Raw genomic sequence first — 21,791 nt, forward strand, 5'->3', positions numbered from 1 at the left:
GATCGTAAGATCTTCAGAGCAGGGACTGTCTCCTATTATCTATTTGTACCTGCCTCGCACAAGGAGGGCCTGATCTTAGTTGAGTTCTCTAGATGCTACTTTAATGCCAATAACAATGAAAAACAAAGCAGGAGGGGGTTCAAGTCTTTATCCAGGTGAACATTCATAGATTTGAGGTATCCACCCAGCTCTGCTGTTTACCTAGAAATGTTTTTTTCAGGCACCTGAGCCTGCCTAATGCTGCATTCCCACCCCTGCTCAGTGTGCTCTCTATGGGCTGAGGAGTACACAAGCCCTCCGCAGACCCCAACCAAAAGAGAGCTTTTACAGGATTAATTGGTTGGCTACCTGGCTATTTTGACGCTCACATTATCAAAAATTATGCAAGCTATCATGGGCAAAATACATAAATACCATTCAGTCCTTTCTATTTTGCTGTGTGGGTTGGGATCTTCTGGTACTTCCTGATATTGCCCCCTCCAGTGTCCTCACAGGATATTCTTCCAGAGCCACAACTCGCGTTCCTCTGGCAGGAAAGAGGTCTGGCTGTAGCTCCTCTGGAGCCTCGCTGCCAGTACTAGCCAGAGCACCAGCCAGATGCTGTGCCTGCTCCCTCCGTGACATTGCCAGCCGCTTTTACCCAGGGCGCTTGAGAAACAGAACACTTTCACTGCCACTAGGGTTGTCTCTTTTTACTAGCGATGGGGCTGAGGTGAAACACCCCCAAATTCTGGAAGAGTTCAGAGCGAAAGCCTAGCTCTCTACGTTCAGCATGTGAAACTCCAGCTGGGTTGATTAGATTTGATTGGGCATTAGGTGTGACAGTTTGGGGAATATGTCTGTGTCCATTTATGAATTTCATGTAGTTTTATGAATGCTACAACCAGTTTGTAATTGTAGATCAGATCATCCATTTTGTAGGGGTGAGGGGAGGGAGGGAGGGAGGGAGGAAGGAAGGAAGATGTGACAGAGCAGTCAAGGGCCATCAACACTGAGCAAATTTCCCCTGCTCAAACAATAGGGTATCTGTCAGCAGGGCCTTTGGCTCCGAATGGAAATCTGTCTGGGGAGAGAGAGAGCTGGATTCCCACCCCTCCCCTATCTAATCTAGTCTTTTTGACAAGGTAGCTGCTTTCTAAGCCAAGGAAGCCATTTCATGACCAGGAACACCTCTGAGCACCATAGCTAAACCGACTTAACCTCCAATGTAGACAGGACAAGGTTGACAGAAGAATTCTTTCATCAGCCTAACTACTGCTGCTCGGGGCGGTGGATTAACTACAGCAACAGAAAAACCCCTTCCATCGCCATAGGAAGCACCTGCTCTATGGCTATTACGTCACATATAAAAGGCCGCTTGGACTGCCAAAGGAAAAAAAAACAAACAAACAAAAAAAAAAAGAAGAAGCCGCACGGACTGTGCCGCCCCAAGAATGGACTGAAATCCGCCCCTTAGCATGTGCTGCCCCAAGCACGTGCTTCTTCCGCTGGTGCTGGAGCCGGCCCTGCTGACTGGAGGCCCCAGGCAGTGCACATAACAAAATTCATTCTGCACGTGGATGGAAAAAATTAGATGGAACACTGTACAGGACTGACAGAGGAGGATAGACAACTGTCATCCGGGGTGGTTCTCATCTAACCACAACTTTGCTTCTTACCCCACTTTCCCCGGTGTGTTGTCTCACCTGGGTGTCAAGGCCTAACATCATTAACATGGAGAAGAAGAGAATCGACCAGAGAGGGGACATGGGCAGCTGCGTGACAACCTGTGGGTAGGCGAGGAAAGCCAGTCCTGGACCTACCAGAATGAAAATATATTGAAAAGTTCATGTTTCAAAAGCGCTTTAACAATGAGGCATGTCGGAGTTCAGTACGATTATTAAACCGAGAGATGGCAACAGCAAAAACTTGCCAATATTTTATTATGGGCTCCACGAAAATCTGCCCCCTTGCCCTGTGCTGCACAAAGGAGAGGTGAGGGACTTGAGAATCCATTCATCTTTTCCCTCATTTAAACAATAATGCCATTTTGTTACCATAATCAGTGATGCAGGAACAGACTGGGAGATCAAACATTTTCTGGTAATGCGTATACTGTGTTACTGAGAATTAAGGTTGGTCAAACATTTTACAAGAGGATTTTTTTCAGTCCCAAAATGCCATTTAGTCAAAATTGAAACTTTTTGGGGGAACATGTTGATTGCAATAAAATTTTGTTTGGGGGGAAAAACTGAAAAAAAAAGACCCTCTTTGATAAAGTTGAAAATGGAATTCAGAACAAAAATGTCAGAATTTCCCACAAAAAGGAAACCTTGAGTTTCAGCCAGCTCTTGTGAGAATACTGATCGGATCAGAGCTTAGCTACTCCATGGGAAAACTCTAACAAAGGGCTACGCCCATAAAGCGCCTCCTTAAGTGCAGCAATCCTGAGCAATAGACAATCCAGGCGTAGAACAACAACAAACCTCAGAATTTCCTGTGTTGGGAACCTGAGTGGAAAGAGCACCTGAGTCTATCAGGAATAGGCTTCCCAAATTCCTCTGGGACCCAGGCCACTCCTCACATCTGTTCAGCTTGGCTCATTCCCAATCTCCTGAGCCATCCAGTCCTACAAGTCTGTACCATCTCAGGAAATTGAATTACACACTTGTGCCCCAGTCGGGAAGTCTCCGTGAGAACACCACGCTGACTGACAAAATGCTATTCACTATGATCACATTCTGAACATTTGGAACCTGTTTTATTTTTTGGGGTCATTTTCACTCACTTCATGGGCCAGATCTTCAGTTGTGAAAACTGGCATTGCTGCATTGAAGGCAGTGGGGGCTCCGGTCTCGTAAGTTTAATAGAATTAGTTGTGCACAATATATAAAAATTCTCCTCTAAAACTGGCCTTATTCTCGTCTCATTTACACCACTGTAACTCCATTGAGCTTCAATGGCATTACAAAGGGTATGAGTTTGCAGTGTTGTTAGGGCAGGGGGAGAAAAAGAGGCTAGAGAGGTGAACTGACTTGTCCAAGGTGACATAATAGGACAGTAGCAGAGCTGGAAATAAAACCCAGCTTTCCTGACCCCCATGCCAGTGCCCCACCCACTGGATCACACTGCTAGTCTGAACACTACACATGCAATGTCTGCTTACCTGAAGATGCCAGCTCAGCAACTGACTTCTTGGTGATATGACCCATGAAGCCAACAATGGAGAAAATGACAAATCCTGCAAATATGCTGGTGGTGGAATTTATACAGCAGACGATTATTGAGTCTCTGGAAAAGCAAACACAGATGTGAGAAAACCTTCTGCATTTCTAGTCCAGTCAGCGAATCAGAACAGGTTCGGAGTTAGCAGATGAGGTGAGGGTGAAAATGAGGCCTGAGTGTAACACCGACAGACCCCGGTCGTCGGGGGACGGAACCGCACCTGGGACCTCTGGAGCCTCTACCGCATGAGCTAAAAGCCAACTGGCTGTTAGCTAAGGCTGTAGAGCAGAATCATTTTATCTCTTTCTCTAAGCGATCTCGGTGCCACTAGATGGGACTGAACACCACACCCAGAAGGTGTGTGGGTTACATGAGGAGGCATGTTACCATGCTGTGGACAGGTGACAGTGAGAGGTGAAGGTCAGAGGTGGGGTGGGTAACTTGGTGATATCCTGCGGCCAGAAGACATTCAGATATGAGGCTCAGTGGTGAGGCCTGGGTTGCATGCTGGTGAATTAGAGACCGTACAGCATCAGGTACTATGGGCCAGATTGTGAACCCCTTACACTGGTGAGTGGTTACTCACAGGAGTAGTCTCGGTGACTGCAATGGGAATACCCCTGTGGCTAAACGCTTGCCAATGTCACACAGGGGTTCACAGTTTGCCTCTGTGTGTCTTTCTGATTGTAGAGGTATTTGAAGAATACTGACTTGTATACATTGTTATGGAAGGAGTTATAGCTTCCCAGGGCAATCAGAGATCCCAACCCCAGTCCATAGGAGAAAAAGATCTGTGTGGCTGCATCCATCCAGACCTGCAAAGGAAGAACAAGCCATGACTCAGTATTCCGTAGCACTGTCAGAACATTCTGCATAATCCAATCTGTCCATCTAGCTTTCTAGATCTTCTTTGAATGACAGCGTATCGTGTCTAAAGCAAGTAGCAGGGGAAGTGTGGCAAGTGGGACAGTCAAAATGTTGATTTTGATGAAGTTTTAGGTAAGAGACTACACCAGGGGTGGGCAAACTTTTTGGTCTGAGGGCTGAATCGGGGTTCCAAAACTGTATGGAGGGCTGGGTAGGGAAGGTTGTGCCTCCGCAAACAGGCTGGCCCCTATCTCCTATCTGCCCCTCCCACTTCCCGCCCCTGACTGCACCCCTCAGAACCTCTGACCCATCCAACCCCCCACCCCACACTCCTTGTCTCCTGATCACCCCCTTCCAGGACCACCACCAACCGGGATCCCCTCATCCAACCCCCCTGTTCCCTGTCCCCTGACTGCCCCCTGGGACTCCCAGGCACTACTGACTAGAGAACCTCAAATGATTTCAAATTTGGGTTCCTTTCACATAAACACCTAAAAAGTTGGCTGCTTATCCAACCTAACCACAGCTTCTGAGGCCAGCAAGGCAGGACTGGAAATCCCACAAGAACAGGCTTTCCCACTTGATTTCCAGTACTTCCTGCTTCCAGAAATGCCAGGAGAATGGCTTTTCTCCCCATACTTCAGCACTTCCAGAGTCAGCCTGAACTCAGGAGCACAGAGACAGGTGGAGATGAACAGTAATGGAAGAAAATTGTTAAGGGCCAGATTGTGCTTTAAGACACTAGCCTGTATTGTGTGGGGGTGGGCGTCCCAAGTGGAGACATGTTACCTCATGGAAGTGTAACCCACCCACCTCCTGGCACTGAACACTTAGGCCTTGGCTACACTTGAGAGTTACAGTACAATAAAGCCGCCCACAGCGCTGTAACTCACTCCCCGTCCACACTGGCAATGCACATACAGTGCTGTATCTCCGTGGCTACAGCACTGCTTGTACTCCACCTCCCCGAGAGGAATAAAGAGTATTGCACTGCTGCAGCGCCAGTGTAAACGGGGAGTAAGCTTAGTACGCAGTGACTGACCTCCGGAAACTTCCTCTAATCCTTTTAAGTGAAGGTTTCACTCTTTGTTTTGTTGTGAACTCCGGGCCTCCAGAGCTGTTTATCAAAAAAACAAACACAGCTCCTGTGTTTTATCACAAGTCTCACCATAGCTGGTGTGTTTTCTTAAAGCCCCAGCCCCTGGAGTCAGCTGATCACATGAGAATCTCAGCTTTCATTGTTTAACAGTTGTAGTTTCTAGCCTGCAGAGTTGCAGAGAAAAGCTGGAAAATGTGACCCATGTGTAACTTAAAGGCCCCAAAGCCAGTGGGCTAATAAAAAGACCACAGAAGGTGTTTTTGTGAGATATATGGCATGATGTTTAAACCAATCCTGTAATTTTTTTTGCAGGGAGCCTTACTCATGGGTTGGCAATACTGTTACAGTGCAGTGGTTCCTACAAAGAGGGACCATTGGGAGCTCTAGACAATCAGGACTATTCAGTTGTCATCACTTGTGCATGACGAGCGACCTCACAGACCTCTAAGAAATTGTTACTCTATAACAGAGACAAACTTGCCTTCTCAAGCATCTCTACTGCACTGGGCTTCCCATTGAGCCAGGCAAACAGTATATGGCTTTCACTTGCCATTTAAACACTTCCACCTAAAATAACGGCTATGTCTAATGCTAAATTCGTACCTACATCTAGCATTGCAGGTATGGGCAATATAGGGTTCCATTGCCTCCTCTACGTAGGACTGCACTATCCAACCCAAATAGCTACCCCTAGACTAATCAGTGTAATGGAGCATCCGCATGTCAGAGGGGCACGTCGGCAGTTGGTGTAAATCAGCATCACTCCATTGATAATACTACAGGATTTCCATGGAGCACCACTGATCAACACCAGTTGTGGATCTGGCCCAGTTTTGTCTCTGACTGTGAAGACTGTGGCTACTGGGATTCTAAGACTCTAAGATTGGGAGGCTTTTTTGGTTATGAGAGAAACTTGAAATGTTCAAAGTGCCAAGGAACTTGAATACAGCAGTGTAAAAGCTTTAAACATTGCAGGACCCACCTCAGACTTAGAGAGTTTGCTGAAGTCTGGTGTGATATAAAAGAGAATTCCCTCCTTGGCTCCTGGTAGAGTGACTCCACGGAAGAAAAAGATAATTAACATGAAGTAAGGGTAGGTGGCTGAGAAATACACAACCTGAGAGAGACAAAGGGAGATGTTAGTTGTGTAGTGAGGCACTCGCAGTCAGAGCTACAGCAGTGACTTGATTCTCCTAGCTTCAGTGGGTTTACTCCTGATTTGCACTGGTGTAAGTGAGAAGTGAACTGGGCTCTAAGGGCAGGTCTACACTACAGCGTTAAGTCGACGTAAGTTACACAACTCTGGCTATGTGAATAATGTAGCTAGAGTTGACATAGCTTAGGTCGACTTATTGGGGTATCTACACCATGCTGGGTTGACAGGAGAAACTCTCCAGTCAACTTTCTTTATGCTTCTTGTTCTGGTGGAGTACCGGAGTCAATGGGAGAGCGATCTGTGGTCGATTTAGCGAGTCTGCACTAGACCCACTAACTCAACCCCCGATGGATCAATCACCGCAGTGTCGCTCCACGGTAAGGGTAGACATGCCCTGAGTGTGTTAGTTCTTCCTGCCAAGACTGATAATTAGGGAAGGACATGGGCTTCATGAAGTTTACATTGAGGGCTAATGGCTCTTTTGTAAGAAACTGATTGAGACTTTTCTTGCCTTTTCTGTGTTATGTTTCTCTTCAAGTAATATTTCTGAATATTGGGGGTTTCTTCTATTAACGACAAGAGGCTTTACTGATCACATAAATGAGAGCCTGGTGTAACTGCCCCGAAAGCAGTGGAATTGCACAAGTGATGAATTTGGGCCAAAGAAGTCAGAGATGTAACCAATTTAAGTAACTTAGCCCTTATTTTCTAGTGATTTGCCTTGTCTGTCTTTATTTAAATGATTCAAGTAATGTTAGTTTGCCTGAAGGTGCTTCCCCCACGTTTCTTGGGAGACTAATTCACAACCTAAGAAAGTTTACTGTGAAGAATTTTTTTCTGACATTCAGTCTAGATTACTCTTTTCTTAATGTCATCCCATTACTCCAAGTTACATCCTACATAATATATTCCAGTAGCATCATTTTAACAAACTAAGCAATTGCTCAGGTGTTTCTTTTTTCTGGTACTGCTCTGTAATGTTATACACTAGGAAATAGCAATATGTTTCTGTTTCGAGGGTCATCCTCAAAACTCAAAGTATGAGGCAAAAAGAGACCAGTGATTCTGGATGCTCAATTTCTGATCCCCTAAAATGACCTGAGTTTGAAAGCGGGTGCTCAAGGAGAGGCAAAGGCCCCTTTATGGTGTTTCAAGTTGGGCTTTGAATGTCATTTTTTAAAAGATTGGCTTTAATCTTTCCAAAAGTCTGAAAGTTCAATACTCAATCTGGAGATGTTATGGTTCTATGCTTAGAATACTGCAACTCCTGTGGCAATTTTTACCACTGTGAAAGATAAAGAATTTAATGGCACACACTCCAATTCTTCCTTGCAACACAGTAAACCCTAATTACAGGCACTCAAAATTAAATCTGGAAGACATTTCACCATGAGAGATGAGTACAGTAATAAAAGCCAACACTGTATTGCTTGATTATTACAAAGTACCTTTCCAGTCCACTCTACTCCTTTCCAGATGGAGAAATAGACCAGAACCCATGCTAAAGCGAGAGTGCCTGCTAGGGGCCAGCGGATGTTACCTGGCTCCCCCAGGCCACCAGAGATCTGGTGCATGTTCCTCCTGCAGACAAAAGACATGGAATTAGAAAAAGGTACAATCTACAGAGACTGAATGGTTTCAGATTCCAGACACAGGCAGAAGGAACGAAGGATGGGGGTGAGCCCAGATGCGGGCAGAGGGCACAAAAGGTGGGTCTGAGTCCAAACATTGGCAAAAGACATGAAGGTCAGAAAGAAAATGAGATACAGTGTGAGGGACTGAAGGAAGAAGGATGGATGATGGGATGTGTTTTGACCCTCATTGCTCTGTCTGAATGTTTAACTGCACATGAACTGGACATTTAGCAGGAATGCCCCCTCTGGAGACAGAGAGAACCCATTCAGCACGGTCTGAGGAACAATTTCATGCCGCCAACAGAGACTTTCAAAGCTACTCTCAAATGGATGAGCAAGAAGCCCCCATGAATTGATGAGATGGTCCCTGCAGTGGTGAAACCTGACTTAGGCTGCAGACGTACTCCCAGAACTCGGTCACAGCGCTGGTCAGGTTGGTGGTATCATTGAGGGAGTAGTTGGAAGAGCATCTCTCTGTGTTCCAGGCATTGCCACAGCTTTGCCATGGCAGATCCTAATGGGAAGAGGAAGGAGAGGATACAATTAGGGAAGCATGGCTCAGTTCTGTTCTCGAAATGCTCTCTTCTGTCAGTCACTTATCCCTGATGCATTGCCCTGTTATGATTTAGAACATACTTGTTTGTTAAGCTGCTCCTGGCTCCATTTGATTTAGAAAGTCACATTCTAACAGGATATTCTGTGGGTTGTGGTGAGGGAATGTGAGGACTTCCTCGAGGGTAGGGGGTGTTCAGGGGGTGTGGAAACATGAGGCGGGTTGGGGGGCAGGGTAGGAATGTCAGAATGTTCTGGGGGGCTGTGAAAACAGAAAGCTGGGTGGGTGGAGAAACTAGAATGTGAGGCCGGGTGAGCAGGGTGACCGTTGGAACATGAATATATCTGAGGTGTGTGGGGGGAACATGGAAACACAGGGATAGGTAGCTGAAGCCATGAGGGCATGGCAAAGGGGAGTTGCAGAAGTGCAAGGATGTACCAAGTAGGGGGTGGGACTGTGAAGCCATATTGGTGTGGGGAATGTGGGTGACTGTAGGAATGTGAAAATGCATTGGGTGGTAGAAGGGACCTATAGAATATGAGGACTTCAGGGACATCAGGACATGTTGGGGGGATTGTGGGGAACATGTAGACATAGGGGGTGGGAGAGCTCAAGGATGTGATGGGGAACATGAGGAGTGGAGATCCCAAGGTCATGTTGTGGATCGCAAGGATATTGGGAATATGAGGATGTACTGGGCAGACAACTGTAGGGAAAGGAGTACCGTGCCAGAGCCCATGTGTAACATGAGGGCGTGCTGGGGACCTGGGAAGAACACTAGGATGTACCTGAGGAACTGTGAGGAATGTGAATAGGCTCTGTGATGTACTATAGGGAAGACAAGGATGTTCTGGGGGTGAATAGCCAGAAGCACCCGAGTGGGACAGTGGGGAATGCAAGGATGCACGGATGTCTGTGCATTGGGACTATGAGGGTGCACCAGTGGGGAGTGTAGAGGGAATGCCAGGGAATACCTGGGGAACTGTGAAGAACGTAAGGTTTTGCTTGGAAAGGCAAGGATGTGCTGGATGGACTGCAGATAATGTGAAGATGTGATGGAGAGGGCTCTGTAGGCATCTCAAAGATATGATGGAAGGAGGGCTGTTGGGCATATGAGCCTGTGCCAATATAAGGTAAGGACCAGGTAAAATATTTATGCCCGACCACCACAAAAGATCAAAGTTTATGTGAAAGATTAAACCTTATTTATAAACTTAATTCTATTAAAATAATATTACATCAATGGCTTCAGAGAAACATCCATACTTTGTCCAATGTTATTACCTTCATCTGAAGGCTTTTCTGGAATGATTTATCTAGCTTTCTATTGAAATTATCTACCCAAAATATAACAGCCTATGCCACTAAATGTACAATGGGCCTGATCCCAAGGTCACTATAGTCAACAGCAGTCTTTCCAAGGTCTTCATAGGTTTTAGCTCAGGCCCTGTATAAGGAAAAGCAGAATTCTGAGCCCATACAAAGCATCCAGCATTCAGTCACAGGGACTGATTCTTTGATCCAAATGGTTGAGAGAGGCCTACAGGATCCCAAAGTAATTTTGCACATAGTTCCTAGTGCAGCATATGGGCAGGTATATGGTCTGGAATGTTTGTGATGCATCTGAATACTGGCACAAAACTTCTTGTAAAATTATCTTACTTTCAGAAGGAGGTTTTGCTCTATTGAAAAGTGATTTATTCACATTTTGCTCTACATGACTCCTGGATAAGGAACAGTAGGTTCGCTGCAATTTAAAAAGAAGTATCTTTTTTGGAAAGTGGATAAATACATATATATTAAAATGAAGTATGTGCATGCGCGCACACACACACACACACGCACACACATACATGCACTTTATCTTCTTGATAGAATTAGTCGATGGAAATGGTAATTAGTTAGTGATGTTTGGTGCCCAGATGTTTGGGAACCCATCTTGAGACACTTGAAAGTGCTCTGAATGTCAGAGGCCAGGAGCTCAGGAGCCAGGCTTGCTAGTCACTTTCCAGAGTATTCATGAAAGTATTCCTTGAAATAATATCAGGCTATGATTAGGGCAATATCAAAACCTTAATACAATGAAATTAATTGCTTAAATATTAAGTATTTAAAATTGCTTGTCACTAATTAATAGCTATTAATTAAACCAGGCACTCTCGTGTTGCTTTTCATCATTAGATCTCAAAAGTTCATTGCTTGAAGGATAGCATATTTATAGTAACTGTAGCTTTTTTGTTAGCTCACTTGCAACTAATGGTTTGATTTATTGAACAAAAAATAAACATATGGCTGGAGTTTGAAATATTATTTGTCCCTAGATTTATACGATTAAAACACCAATCTGTATTGCACTTGAAAAGTCAGGATTAAGGCCCCAATTCAGCAAAGCACTTCTGTGTGTGCTCACATCCCTCCCTACTCAGCAACACACTTAAACACCCACTTAGGTCCCATTACAAATACTGGCTGATTTAGCATGTACTTTACTGACCTGATGTGTTAGCATGTCTACACTGCAATGAAATACCCACAGCACTGAGTCTCAGAGCCTGGGTCAATTGAGTCAGGTCCCTGACTCTCAGTTGAGTCAGGTTCATGTGTGGCTAAAAATAGCAGTGTAGATATTTAGGCTCGGGCTGGAACCTGGACTCTGAGACCCCAGAAGGCAGGAGGGTCTCAGGGCCCAAGCTCCAGCCTGAGTCCGAACATCTACAGTGCAATTTTATAGCCCCACAGCCAGAGCCCTGGGAGCCTGAGGCAACTGACCATATTCATCCCTGGTCTATTCACTTCAGTGGGGTGATCCCAGGGAGGAATATCTCTGGGTAGGACTATGATTAAGGAGTTTCTGTTGTGGCAGGGGTGGGGTATTGCATGGTATTTATGTAGAACTGATTAATGAAATTGTTTTTAATTGTTCACTTTATTAACGTAACTTCATAAGTAAAGTTTTATGAATGAAACAACATTCATTCATAAAACCGGTTAGCCCATGAACTGGCTAATTGACAATGAAGATGCTTGTTAGGAGCCATAGCTGTTCAGTCATCTGCCTTTTAAGTTTCACTATCAATCCAATTCCTGCTTAAATCACTGAGACTTGCACTGTTTCAGTATTGTAACTTCTGTTCACCATTTATTACACTTGCCTACATTGTAACTTCTGTTCACCATTTGCCATATTGTAATCCAAACCCCATTTTAAAACTCTTACTCCATTTTGTAAAAGCTTGCTCCAACCTTCATTTTTGCAAACCCTGCTGTAATCATATTTTTTGCAAACCCTGCTGTAATATTATTCATTTAGTTTAGATGTGTGAATGAGGTATGGATGGATAATGGAATCAATCTCCAGCCCCAGCGTGTCCTGATTAAATAGAGTTCAAACACCAACGGCTGAAGATGCAAACAAGAGCCCTAGCAAAGTAAAAAGAGTCCACCCTAAAAAGAAAAGGTACAATAGAAGGAAGATCAAAGCCAGGTCCAAGGCTGAAAGTCACGCCTGCAATTGACGAGTGATCAGTCACCAAACCCAGAGGTAGCATGACACAGCAAGACCTATAGACTTTGAATTCAAACTAAAGCCTACAAAAAGGATGAGTGAGGGTAACATTCTGCTGCCAACATGGAAGGGCATCAGTGCATGCCCAGCAGAGACCCAGCTAGTCCTTGTGCCCAGCTTTCCTGGCCAGTTAGCTGCCACAAGCTACGAACTCAAGCTACATTCAGGACTGGTAACTATCAAGCAGCTGCAGAACATCTGATGGATGGGTGTGTGTGTGTGTGTGTGTGTGTGTATAAGGATTAAGATATTAGTTATTGGTAATAAATCAAATTGTTATCGTAATAAATGTGGCATCTTTGTCTTGCCCCCTGAAAAGATCTTGTGTAGTTTTGTCTGTATAACATTTATTTATTTTTGTCCCACTTTATCTTACTCTAGACGTGGGCCTGAGCTGCAAAATCCAGACAGGAATCTGATTTAACACCCCCTTGACCCAAATTTTGGGGATGCTCCAGTCTGAGATTTTGATTCAGACCCATCTCCACTTAATTTAAAGAAAACTGATGGCGTAGCTCTGATAACTGTGAGCTCCTTGAATCAAAATCACAGATCTTCTACATTGAGGCACATAATGATCAGCTTTATTGGTCATGTCTGTACTGCCTGGGTGCATAGGCAGCACTGACTGAACTCCCAAAGTCCTGCTCCAAGGTGTAATGGGCTCAGGATGAAAGCTGGGATGCATCCTCTGGGTGAAGACTCTTCTTTTGTGGTTGTAAGGCAGGGGGCCATATCTGGATGGGCAAATTGTATGCAGGGCCATGAATATAGGGCTGGGGCAGGGGGTTGGTGTGCGGGAGGTAGTGCAGGGTGTGGGAGGGGGTGTGGTATGCAGGAAGGGGCTCAGGGCAAGGGGTTGGGGTTCAGGAGGAGTGCAGAAGGGGGCTCAGGGCAGGGGATTGGGGTGCAGGAGGGGTTCGGAGTGCAGGATCCAGCCCAACGCTGCTTATATCAAGCGGCTCCAGGATGATATCGGCACAGAGCAGGGCTAACGCAGACTTCCAGCCTGCCCTGGCCCTGTGCCACTCCCGGAAGAGGCCAGCGTGTCCAGCAGTGGCTCCTGGGGGTGGGGCAGGTGGCTCCACCACACGCTGCCCTTGCCTGTGGGTACCACCCCCAAAGCTCCCATTGGCCGCGGTTCCCTGTTCCCAGCCAATGGGAGCTGCGAGAGGCGGTGCCTGCAGGTGAGGGCAGTGCTCGGAGCCCTCTACTCCTCCCCTCCCACAGGGGCTGCAGAGTCGTGTTTCCGGCCACTTCTGGTGTGGGGCCAGAGCAGGCAGGGAGCCTGCCTTAGCCCCGCTGGCAATCCCATGGGCCGGACTGAAACCCTGAGGGGACGGATGCGGCCCGCAGGCCATAGTTTGCCCTCCCGTGTTATAAAGTCTTGTTCAGGAACATGTAGGGGATCTACCTGGACCACAACAACTGACACTTGTACACATTCCTAGTGTGGGGTTAAGAGAGAACAGCAAATACTGCAGGTGTTCAGAAGGCACTGGAGACAACACACAAGAACATTTTGACAAATGGCTTCACAGATGCTGGAAAACTTAATCAAATAAAAACTGAAGCTGGACTGAACAATGGTTCATGTACAACAATTTAGCAGGCAGGTCTAAACGAAATAGAATCTCACAGGACCCATGGAATTATGTCTATAGATTGCTAAGGGAGCTCTTCTCAGCCTTTAGATTGATAAGAATGGTTCAGTTGTGAAGAAATGCACTTCGGACTCGAGGCTCCATTCGGATCTTGTATACACTGGCACAAGGCCCCGATTCAGGAAAGCATCCCGTTGCAGTCAATGGGACTTAAGCCTATGCTAGAAGTCATTTGCTTAAATGCAGTTCTGTTTAGGGGGTAGATGTAAGCACGTGCTTAAGTGCTTTTCCACTGGAATCAATGGAGTGGGAGCAGTGTAATTGGAGTCTAATTAAGTTCACTACCAAGCCCATGGTAATGAGACAATCTCATGAAGAAGCCATTTTAGAACACGTCGCTATTACCGTGCCTGGCACTTTCTGACTATGATAGACAGAAAGAAGAATGTGAAAGGCTGTGGGGCAGAGGGACAGATTTCTAAGATTTATAAAGGGAACATATCCCCTAAAAGAACACAGCACACAGTAATGCAGATCAGTTGATGTCATCATAGGATGTCTCAGCAACAGATCCAGAAGCAACATTAAGCGAGCCCCTTTGCACAATCTGTAAACTGTATATTGTGTATTTCATGGCACAAACAGCAAGGAATGTAAAATTCCACATTTCACGAGAGAAACAGGAACTGCCAAAATTACACAGAGCCAATTAAGGTTTATAGAAATGGCTGAAACTCACCGCAGTGAAAGAGTTGAAGAGATAGTACAGTGCCCAGGCAATGATGACAATGTAATAGACATTATCCCAGAATGAGAGAACCACAGCAGCCAGGCCCACTCCTAGGAGAGAAGAAACAGAGCGTGCTCAACACAAGCCATCCAAAGTCTATGGAGTTGTATTGAGCAGATGGATACAAGCCTCCTGTGATGAAGTGGGGACGGCAAGCCGAGAAGTGACTGCACAGAGGAGAGGCGAAGGTTTGTACACCTAGAAAACGTGAATCATCTCACAGAGATCAGTTAGTGACAGCGCACGGTGCCTCAAGTTCACTGATCAGCCAATGAAGGCTTGTGTGGATGTTATGCCTCTCTCCCATGTTTCAAAGATTGAATGGTGGTGTCTTTCAGTATCCTGCTAGCAGAGTTGTATGTGAGGAGCTCTATGAAAATCAAAGCGGGGGAACCAGCTGTGTCTCTGCCTGCTCCTGTACTTGAATTAGTCTCTCTTAATAAAAACATTCATTCTAATTCACCGCTAGCCTCTCGTAGGTTGTTACTGTGAGAACACAACAACAACAGGTTTACTCCCAACTGGGGGAGAGCCAACCTTCTAGTGTACAGTAAACAGGGTTCTGCTGGTACAGAGCAGCACTGTCCTCCCCACCAACTTACTGCATCTCATGTTAAGTACAATCCTGCTGGGCCAGGTGGCTCTGTTCAGTCGTTTGCCTCCATCAAGGCAGTGTTGTCTACCTGAGTGTTTTGTCACTATCAAAGGTCATTCAAACAGAGAGCTGGAGTGTTACTGATGCCTAGACACCATGGTGAAGGGGACCTTAAAAACACCATAGATCAGCTATAACAGTCTCCAGGGACTCACCACCATTTCCCCAAGGGCTTATGTCCCAGTCCCTGAGGTGTTGCTTCCCATTCCAGTAAATGGTTTCAGCTCTAAAGTTAGATATATGGCATCAGCATCATGGACTTACAGCACAGTACCTTTGAACATGGGCGCTAATTTCCAGACCCCCAATCCGCCAACAGAGGTATACTGGCCGAGAGCTGTCTCCAGCAGGAAGACAGGAATCCCAGCAAACACCAGCGTCAGAAAATAGGGAATCAAGAAAGCCCCTGGAAGAACAAACAGCTGTTAGCAGCACGTTCCGCAAGGTCTCATCACCACAAGACTTTTTGGGGCCCTGGCCACCTTTTCTCCCCAAGAAATGTAAAGCTCAGCTCACAGTTACTGCACAAATCCCTGGGCTCACGTTGCAGTCCCAATGCTCTGTTCCAGCTCCAGTTCTCAAGCAACAATGCCACCCCCAGCTTTGATCCCTCTGTTCAATAGTGAACAAGGATGTTCCGTGGTGGCTGTTTAATTACTATTTGGACTGTATCTTTCTCTATCACTTCTTCCTTCTCACATCCCCATCACCTTTGCCCCATCACCCATGTCCTGATCTGACTTATCAGTCTAGATGTTGATGAGTGTGGTATAAATGTGATATCTGAGACCAAGGCAAGAAAACAGAAACAGGAACTGGTAGTTCATGGGCAATTTGTTCTCTCTCTCCCCACCAGCCCAACAGCAGACAGGAGTCTTTGGCATTAGCCATTAGTTCATTTGTTAGCTATTGTGTTATTGTCACAGAAAAGCTAGGGCAAACCAGCTGGATCTTGCAGCTGGACCCGCTGGCAGCGAGATTTGAGGTCAGTTGGATTTCTTGAGGAAGGCAGTTCTGCGGCTACAGGATGGCTGTTGAGAAAGCTCAGACTCCAGCTTTCGCAGGTCTAACACAGGTTGTAGAGAGGTCCATTGCCCTTAGGATGGATGCTGTCACAGAGGGTCCTGATTGTGGAAAGAGTGGTGGTTGCTCAGCTACCTCAGACCCAACCCTCTGAGCTCTGAAGATTTGCACCATGACTTTGAATGGGAACTCTGTTTAACGAGGAGGGAGTGACATGACTGAAGCACTGCAGTGATACACTCCCACCTCCCAGGGTCACTCAGCAGAGGGCTGCTGCATTCTCGATTAGCTGGGTTTCCCTGCCCCAGAATTTGCATCTTCAGTCTCAGGTATAGGGGTTTGCAATAATCAAGCCTGGACAACCTGAAATCATGGATCATTGTGCTGGGTCCATCTCTGACACTATTGGGCTCCATCAAACCACTAGGGATGACTCTGCAGAGACACATGACATCAGTCAGGACTGCTGACTCAGTGGGTAAACAACTGAGGCCCAACGGGAGCTGGATAGACAGCTGAGCCCCACAGGGGGAAGCTGGCTTCAAGCCCTTTACATGCGTCTAGGGCAGTGATTCAGGAACATAAGTTGGCAGCAGGTGGCAGGGGGACACAGTCAGTGTGCTGTGGGCAAGCAGCTTGACGGCCGTGAGCTTGAACACCCAGCTGGCAAAAAGTGCCGGCTTATATTCAACAACATCTTGACTTAAAAAAACCTCTCCAACGCTGTCATAGTAATGTGCCAATCAGCACCCCCTACAGCAGTCTAGCTAGTGATGGACGCCTGCAAGCCAGAAATCAGAGTCAAGCCTTCTAAGAACTTTGGGAAAGGTCAGATCCAATCTCTGAGGCTATTAGTATTTAGTCATATTGTGGTAGATCCTAGACATGGACAAACCATGATCGGGGCCCTGCATCATTGGCCACCCTATTATAACATTCTGGGAAGAAAATTATACCCTGGGCAGAAATGATTTGGAGAAATGTTGGTAGAACTAAAAATGAGCACACTGAATTTTGAGTGCAAAAACAGGGGTGGGACTCAGGAGATCTGGGTTCCGTTCCAGTGTGATCTGGGGCAAGTCAGTCAGTCTCTTGGGGATGAAAATAATCTTGCCTCCCTCCCCTCGCCTTGTTTGCCTTCTCTATTTAGATTTAGCTCTTTGGAACAGGGACCGGGTTTGTACTGCACCTGGCACAATGCAGCCCCAATCTTGGTTGGAGCCTCTAGGCACTAAAGTGATACTAACCAATACTACTAATAATTAGTAAAGAAAATGGCCACCACTGCCCACTGATTAATTACCAGGATATAAAAGCACCAATATGTTTTTGTTTGTAGCCTTAATCAAGGTCAAATGCCTGTCATAAGCAGTTAAAGAAACATTCACTATCAGGTATGCACAGTCTAAATTTCTCATCAGACAATTGTTAGGACCTACTGAGCTACATTCAGTGCTAAGGGTATGTCTACCTGGGATGAATCTCACCCTCACTGTATCCCTGATTACAATACAGATTAAATCGACTGGGGGTTGATCCAATGTGACAGCAGTTAGTGAAACGACAATATTGTCATTCCATTCAATTTGTCTTTGCGTAATGGAAGCAGCCCACACAACTTTGCTTTCAACATTGCACGTGCTGATATATAATTGGAGTTCCACCCACTGTCTGCTCAGCAGTGGAGGTGCCTCAGCCTCGGCGCAGAAGGCATTGCCTACCTGGTTCTGAGTCAGAAGCTGACTGATCCTTCCTCTTTGCTTTCAATTGGGTCTGAGCAGTGCTTTGTGTGTCCCTTTGCCTGCTTATTTTCAGACGTCAGCAGCCTCCACTGCTGCTCACTGTGGCAGGCTGCAGAAACAGTTGCTTGTTGGCAGCCAGACTGGAAGAGGACCAGAGGAGTGACAGATACAGACAGCAATGGAACAGCCTGCATGGACCAGCAGCATGGGGCCTTGAAACTACGCAGGCACAGCGCACGACTTTACATTTCTTGAGAGCAACATTTCTTATGGCAACTGGCAAATTTGCTAGGCTCATCCAGCATTTTCTGAAACTCCTGCTGCATTGCTCTGCATCCCTGCCTCTGCTGTGTTAGAGATCATATAGTGCTGGATTTGTAACACTAACAATAGCACTTGGCACTTCCCTCCTCGGGGCTCAGCATGTTTTGCAGAGAGGAATTATTTTAGCCTCATAACACCCCTAGATATCTATTATTATCTCCAACTGAGTTATGAAGAAACAGCCATGCTGAGGTGCCGTGACTTGTCTGAGATCATGCACCCACAGTGTGGCAGAGCCAGCAATAAAAGCCACCTCTCCCATCACTCAGCACTGCCCCATAAAACCATTATTCCTTATGAATTGACATAAGAAAACAGGAACAGAAGGGAGAGACACCTGGGCCACCTCACCTGGTCACCAACAGTAGTCGGTGCCTGATACTTCAGAGGAAGCTGGAAAAGCTCATAGCGCACCTAATTGTGTTAGGTTAGCTATTAGGAAGAACTTTCTAACAATAAGGGTAGTTAACCACTGGAATAGACTTGCAGGGGAGGTTGTGGAATCCCCACCTTTGGAGTTTTTTAAAGAACAGGTTAGACAAAGACCTGTCAGGGATGGTCTAGGTTTACTTGGTCCTGCCTTGGTGCAAGGGGTTGCACTAGACCATTTATTCTCAACCAGAGGTCCAGGGCCACAGACAGGTTTCAGGGGGTCTGCCAAGCATGGCCGGTGGTAGGCTTCTTAGGGCCCAGGGCAGAAAGCCAAAGCCCCGCTGCGCAGAACTGCAGCCAGGGGCCTTGACCCCCATCACCCGGGGCTGAAGCCAAAGCCTGAGCAACTCAGCTTTGTAGTGTGGGGCCCTGGGCAATTGCCCCGCTTGCTATCCCTTGACGCCAGCCCTGGCTTTTATATGCAAAAAAAGAGTTGTGGCACAGCTGGGCCATGGAGTTTTGATAGCATGTCGGGAGAGGCCTCAAAAAGAAAAAGGTTGAGAACTAGATGACCTCTTGAGGTCCCTTCCAGCCCTACATGTCTATGATTCGATAATGTGCTGTGGTGGAATTTCATGGGCAGAGTATTGTCTAGTGGTTAGTATAGGGGACAGGGAGTCAGGACACCTGTGATCAGTTGGACGGGTCTCTTTTCCCAACATGCAAACTAGATGAAACACAAAGGCAATGTCAGACATGGGACAACAGTACAGCAAGGAAGGGGTGGGAGAGAGAGCTCATGAGAAGGACAAGCAGGTCAGAGAGGAAGTGAATTTTTAGGAGGAATTTAAAGGAGAGGGAAAAGAAGACTGGTGGCCTAGGAGGGGAAGATTTTTCAAGCACAGGGGGCAGCATGACTGGAGGGGGGAAAACCAAGACCGGGAAAAGATGGAGTGGGGGAAGTGAAGAGGGTGGGGAAGGAAGTAGGAGGAAATGAGAGCCTATGACAGCTGGAGCTGAGATTATTGGCAGTGTTGGAGGTGAGGAGTAGTTTGAGCTAGACATGGTAAGAGATGGAAAGCCAGTGAGACAAGCGGAGAAAGTGAGTGACATGGATGAAGCAGTGAGAGAGGAAGGTGACGTTAGCAGCAGAGCTTTGACAAAATGGTGGGGAGGGAGGAGAGGACTACAGAAAATCGAGGCCATCTGGGTACTTCTATGACCACCATCACTGGAGTATCTGAATGCCTCAATCACTGGCGGATTTTATCCCCATGAGCCAGGCTAGTAGAAACAGCCCCAGTTTCTAGAGACAGAATGGAGACACAGGATAGATTATGTGACTTGCCAAAGGCACAGGAGTCTGTGGCTGAGCGGGGAATTCAATCCAGTTCCCTTGATTCCTAGTCCAGTGCCCTGCTTCCATGAGACCATCACTCTCACACACTTTAAGAGCTCACCAAGGTGAGGCCAAGGGATTTAGCCAAGGGGGCAGTAAGGAAAAGAGGGATTTTAGTGGAATTGAAGAGTAAGAAGTGATAGCACTTAGCAAGACACTGGATACATGAAGAGAAGGGCTCTATTTCCAGCTGTGCCACAGAATTCCTCGGTGACCATTGTCAAGTCACTTAACCTCTCTGTACCTCAGTTTCTTCACCTGTAAAATGGGGATAATAATACTAACTTCTCTCACAGCTGTGTTATGAGGCTTAATTCATTCATGCCCCTACAATCCATCTGTGGGTGAAAGGCACTGCTGTATGGAAATGCAAAGCATTACTATGATTTCTTCCTGATCTCAACTGGCAATTGGCTTATGCTGCCTCAGTTTATCTGATGTGGTGAATCGTGTGTACACTGAGGGTAGGACGGGAGGGAAAAGAATCAGTCAGTGTGCAGACAAATTTCAAAGCACTAACTACACCCTGGAGTGGAGGCTGATGTAAAGGAAAACATGTGTTTAGCATTCTATGCTCACCTCCTCCATTCTTGCCACAGAGATATGGAAACCGCCAGATATTGCCCAGCCCAATGGCGTAGCCCACGCAGGACAGCAAGAAGTCAAATTTGCCCTTCCAAGAACCTCTGTCTGGGAGCTCCTTCATCTTCTTGGTGCTCCCATCTCCTTGATCGATTAGCTGAAATTCCTCAATGGCTGCCTGCTTCACCTCGGAGGGCGAATTTAGCTCCACAGACGTGTTGTCAATCTTCCCCATCGCTGCTCACAGTTACTGCATGGGTTGGAGGGGCGGGAATGACACTCTCAGTCCCAGCTGATCTCAGATTAAATGGGACCGGTGGGTTGGACAAAGCTCCTGCTGGTACTTCTGAGGCGAAAGTAGAGGGAGAAGTTGTTCTTTGCCTGAAACAGTGGGATAGAGACATAGGACTATGAGCCACATCCTCCTGAACACTTGTGGACTGACTCGTTGTACAGCCTTCAGCAAGTCATGCAAACTTCTCCGCACCTGTTCCCCAGCTGCCCCATATCACAAACCCAACAGCAAAGAGCTCATCTGGAAAGGTGCAAGGCCAGGGGGCAGGTGGGAAATGCAGAGGGTGCTGGGGGCCAGGCAGGGGGTGAGGGTTGGGGATGGGGTGTGCAGGGGGCGGGGCTTGGGGTGCAGACTAGGATGGTGCAGAGGGCTGGGCGGGGGAAGACCAGGTCCTGCTGTAGTTGAGCTGAGCAGCTCCAGGGGAAAAGTTGCAGGGGGCTGGAAGGTTCTGGCCCCAGGGGCTGGAGGAGGCCAGGGGAGAGTTGCAGGGGGCAGATGGGGAGTGAGTTCCTGCTGCAAACTTCTAAGAAGGTAGGAGGGGGACAGCACAACGAAGTTTTGCTTAGGGCATCAGATTGGCTTGAGTGGCCTCTGGGGATAAGGGGCTGTGTGTAAGAGAAGCAGGAGACACAGGACACAGAGAAAGAGACAGAGAGAAGCAGAAAGCAAGCCAAGCAGACACTGCCTGCAAGCACAGGGTGTGGCCCCCGGGAGAAGCCAAGAGAGAGGTTTTGGGTCAGGGTGCTGACTGAACGAGGCTTGGCCCTGTAAGAAAGGACACTGTCTCCTCTTTGCCTCTTCCTGTGCTCATGGAAACAGGACTTTGTAAATAAACAGGACTGTATCAAAGAAATACCTGACTATCACCAATTTCTACTGCTAACTGGAACAACCTACAACACGCTGCTTTTGGCTAACTGCTCAGAT

At 46.8% G+C, this 21,791-nt stretch overlaps 1 protein-coding gene across 2 annotated transcripts in view; it reads right to left on the reverse strand.

The window, feature by feature from the left end:
- The window catches only part of LOC123351565 (sodium- and chloride-dependent GABA transporter 1-like), a 34,928-nt gene extending 14,022 nt beyond the window's left edge, over nucleotides 1–20,906 (reverse strand). For both annotated transcript variants that reach the window (XM_044991000.1, XM_044991008.1), the window contains exons 1-9: nucleotides 20,567–20,906; nucleotides 15,402–15,533; nucleotides 14,422–14,522; nucleotides 8,365–8,474; nucleotides 7,775–7,907; nucleotides 6,153–6,287; nucleotides 3,916–4,019; nucleotides 3,146–3,270; nucleotides 1,686–1,798 (exon numbers count right to left, since the gene is read on the reverse strand). In XM_044991000.1, the coding sequence (XP_044846935.1) occupies nucleotides 1,686–1,798; nucleotides 3,146–3,270; nucleotides 3,916–4,019; nucleotides 6,153–6,287; nucleotides 7,775–7,907; nucleotides 8,365–8,474; nucleotides 14,422–14,522; nucleotides 15,402–15,533; nucleotides 20,567–20,804 (1,191 nt within the window). In that variant the 5' untranslated portion in view covers nucleotides 20,805–20,906. The remainder of the gene's footprint in view (nucleotides 1–1,685; nucleotides 1,799–3,145; nucleotides 3,271–3,915; nucleotides 4,020–6,152; nucleotides 6,288–7,774; nucleotides 7,908–8,364; nucleotides 8,475–14,421; nucleotides 14,523–15,401; nucleotides 15,534–20,566) is intronic.
- Between the last annotated feature and the right edge of the window lie 885 nt (nucleotides 20,907–21,791).

The sequence above is a fragment of the Mauremys mutica genome, chromosome 1, assembly GCF_020497125.1.
Source record: "Mauremys mutica isolate MM-2020 ecotype Southern chromosome 1, ASM2049712v1, whole genome shotgun sequence".
In the NCBI taxonomy this organism is placed as follows: Eukaryota; Metazoa; Chordata; order Testudines; family Geoemydidae; genus Mauremys; species Mauremys mutica.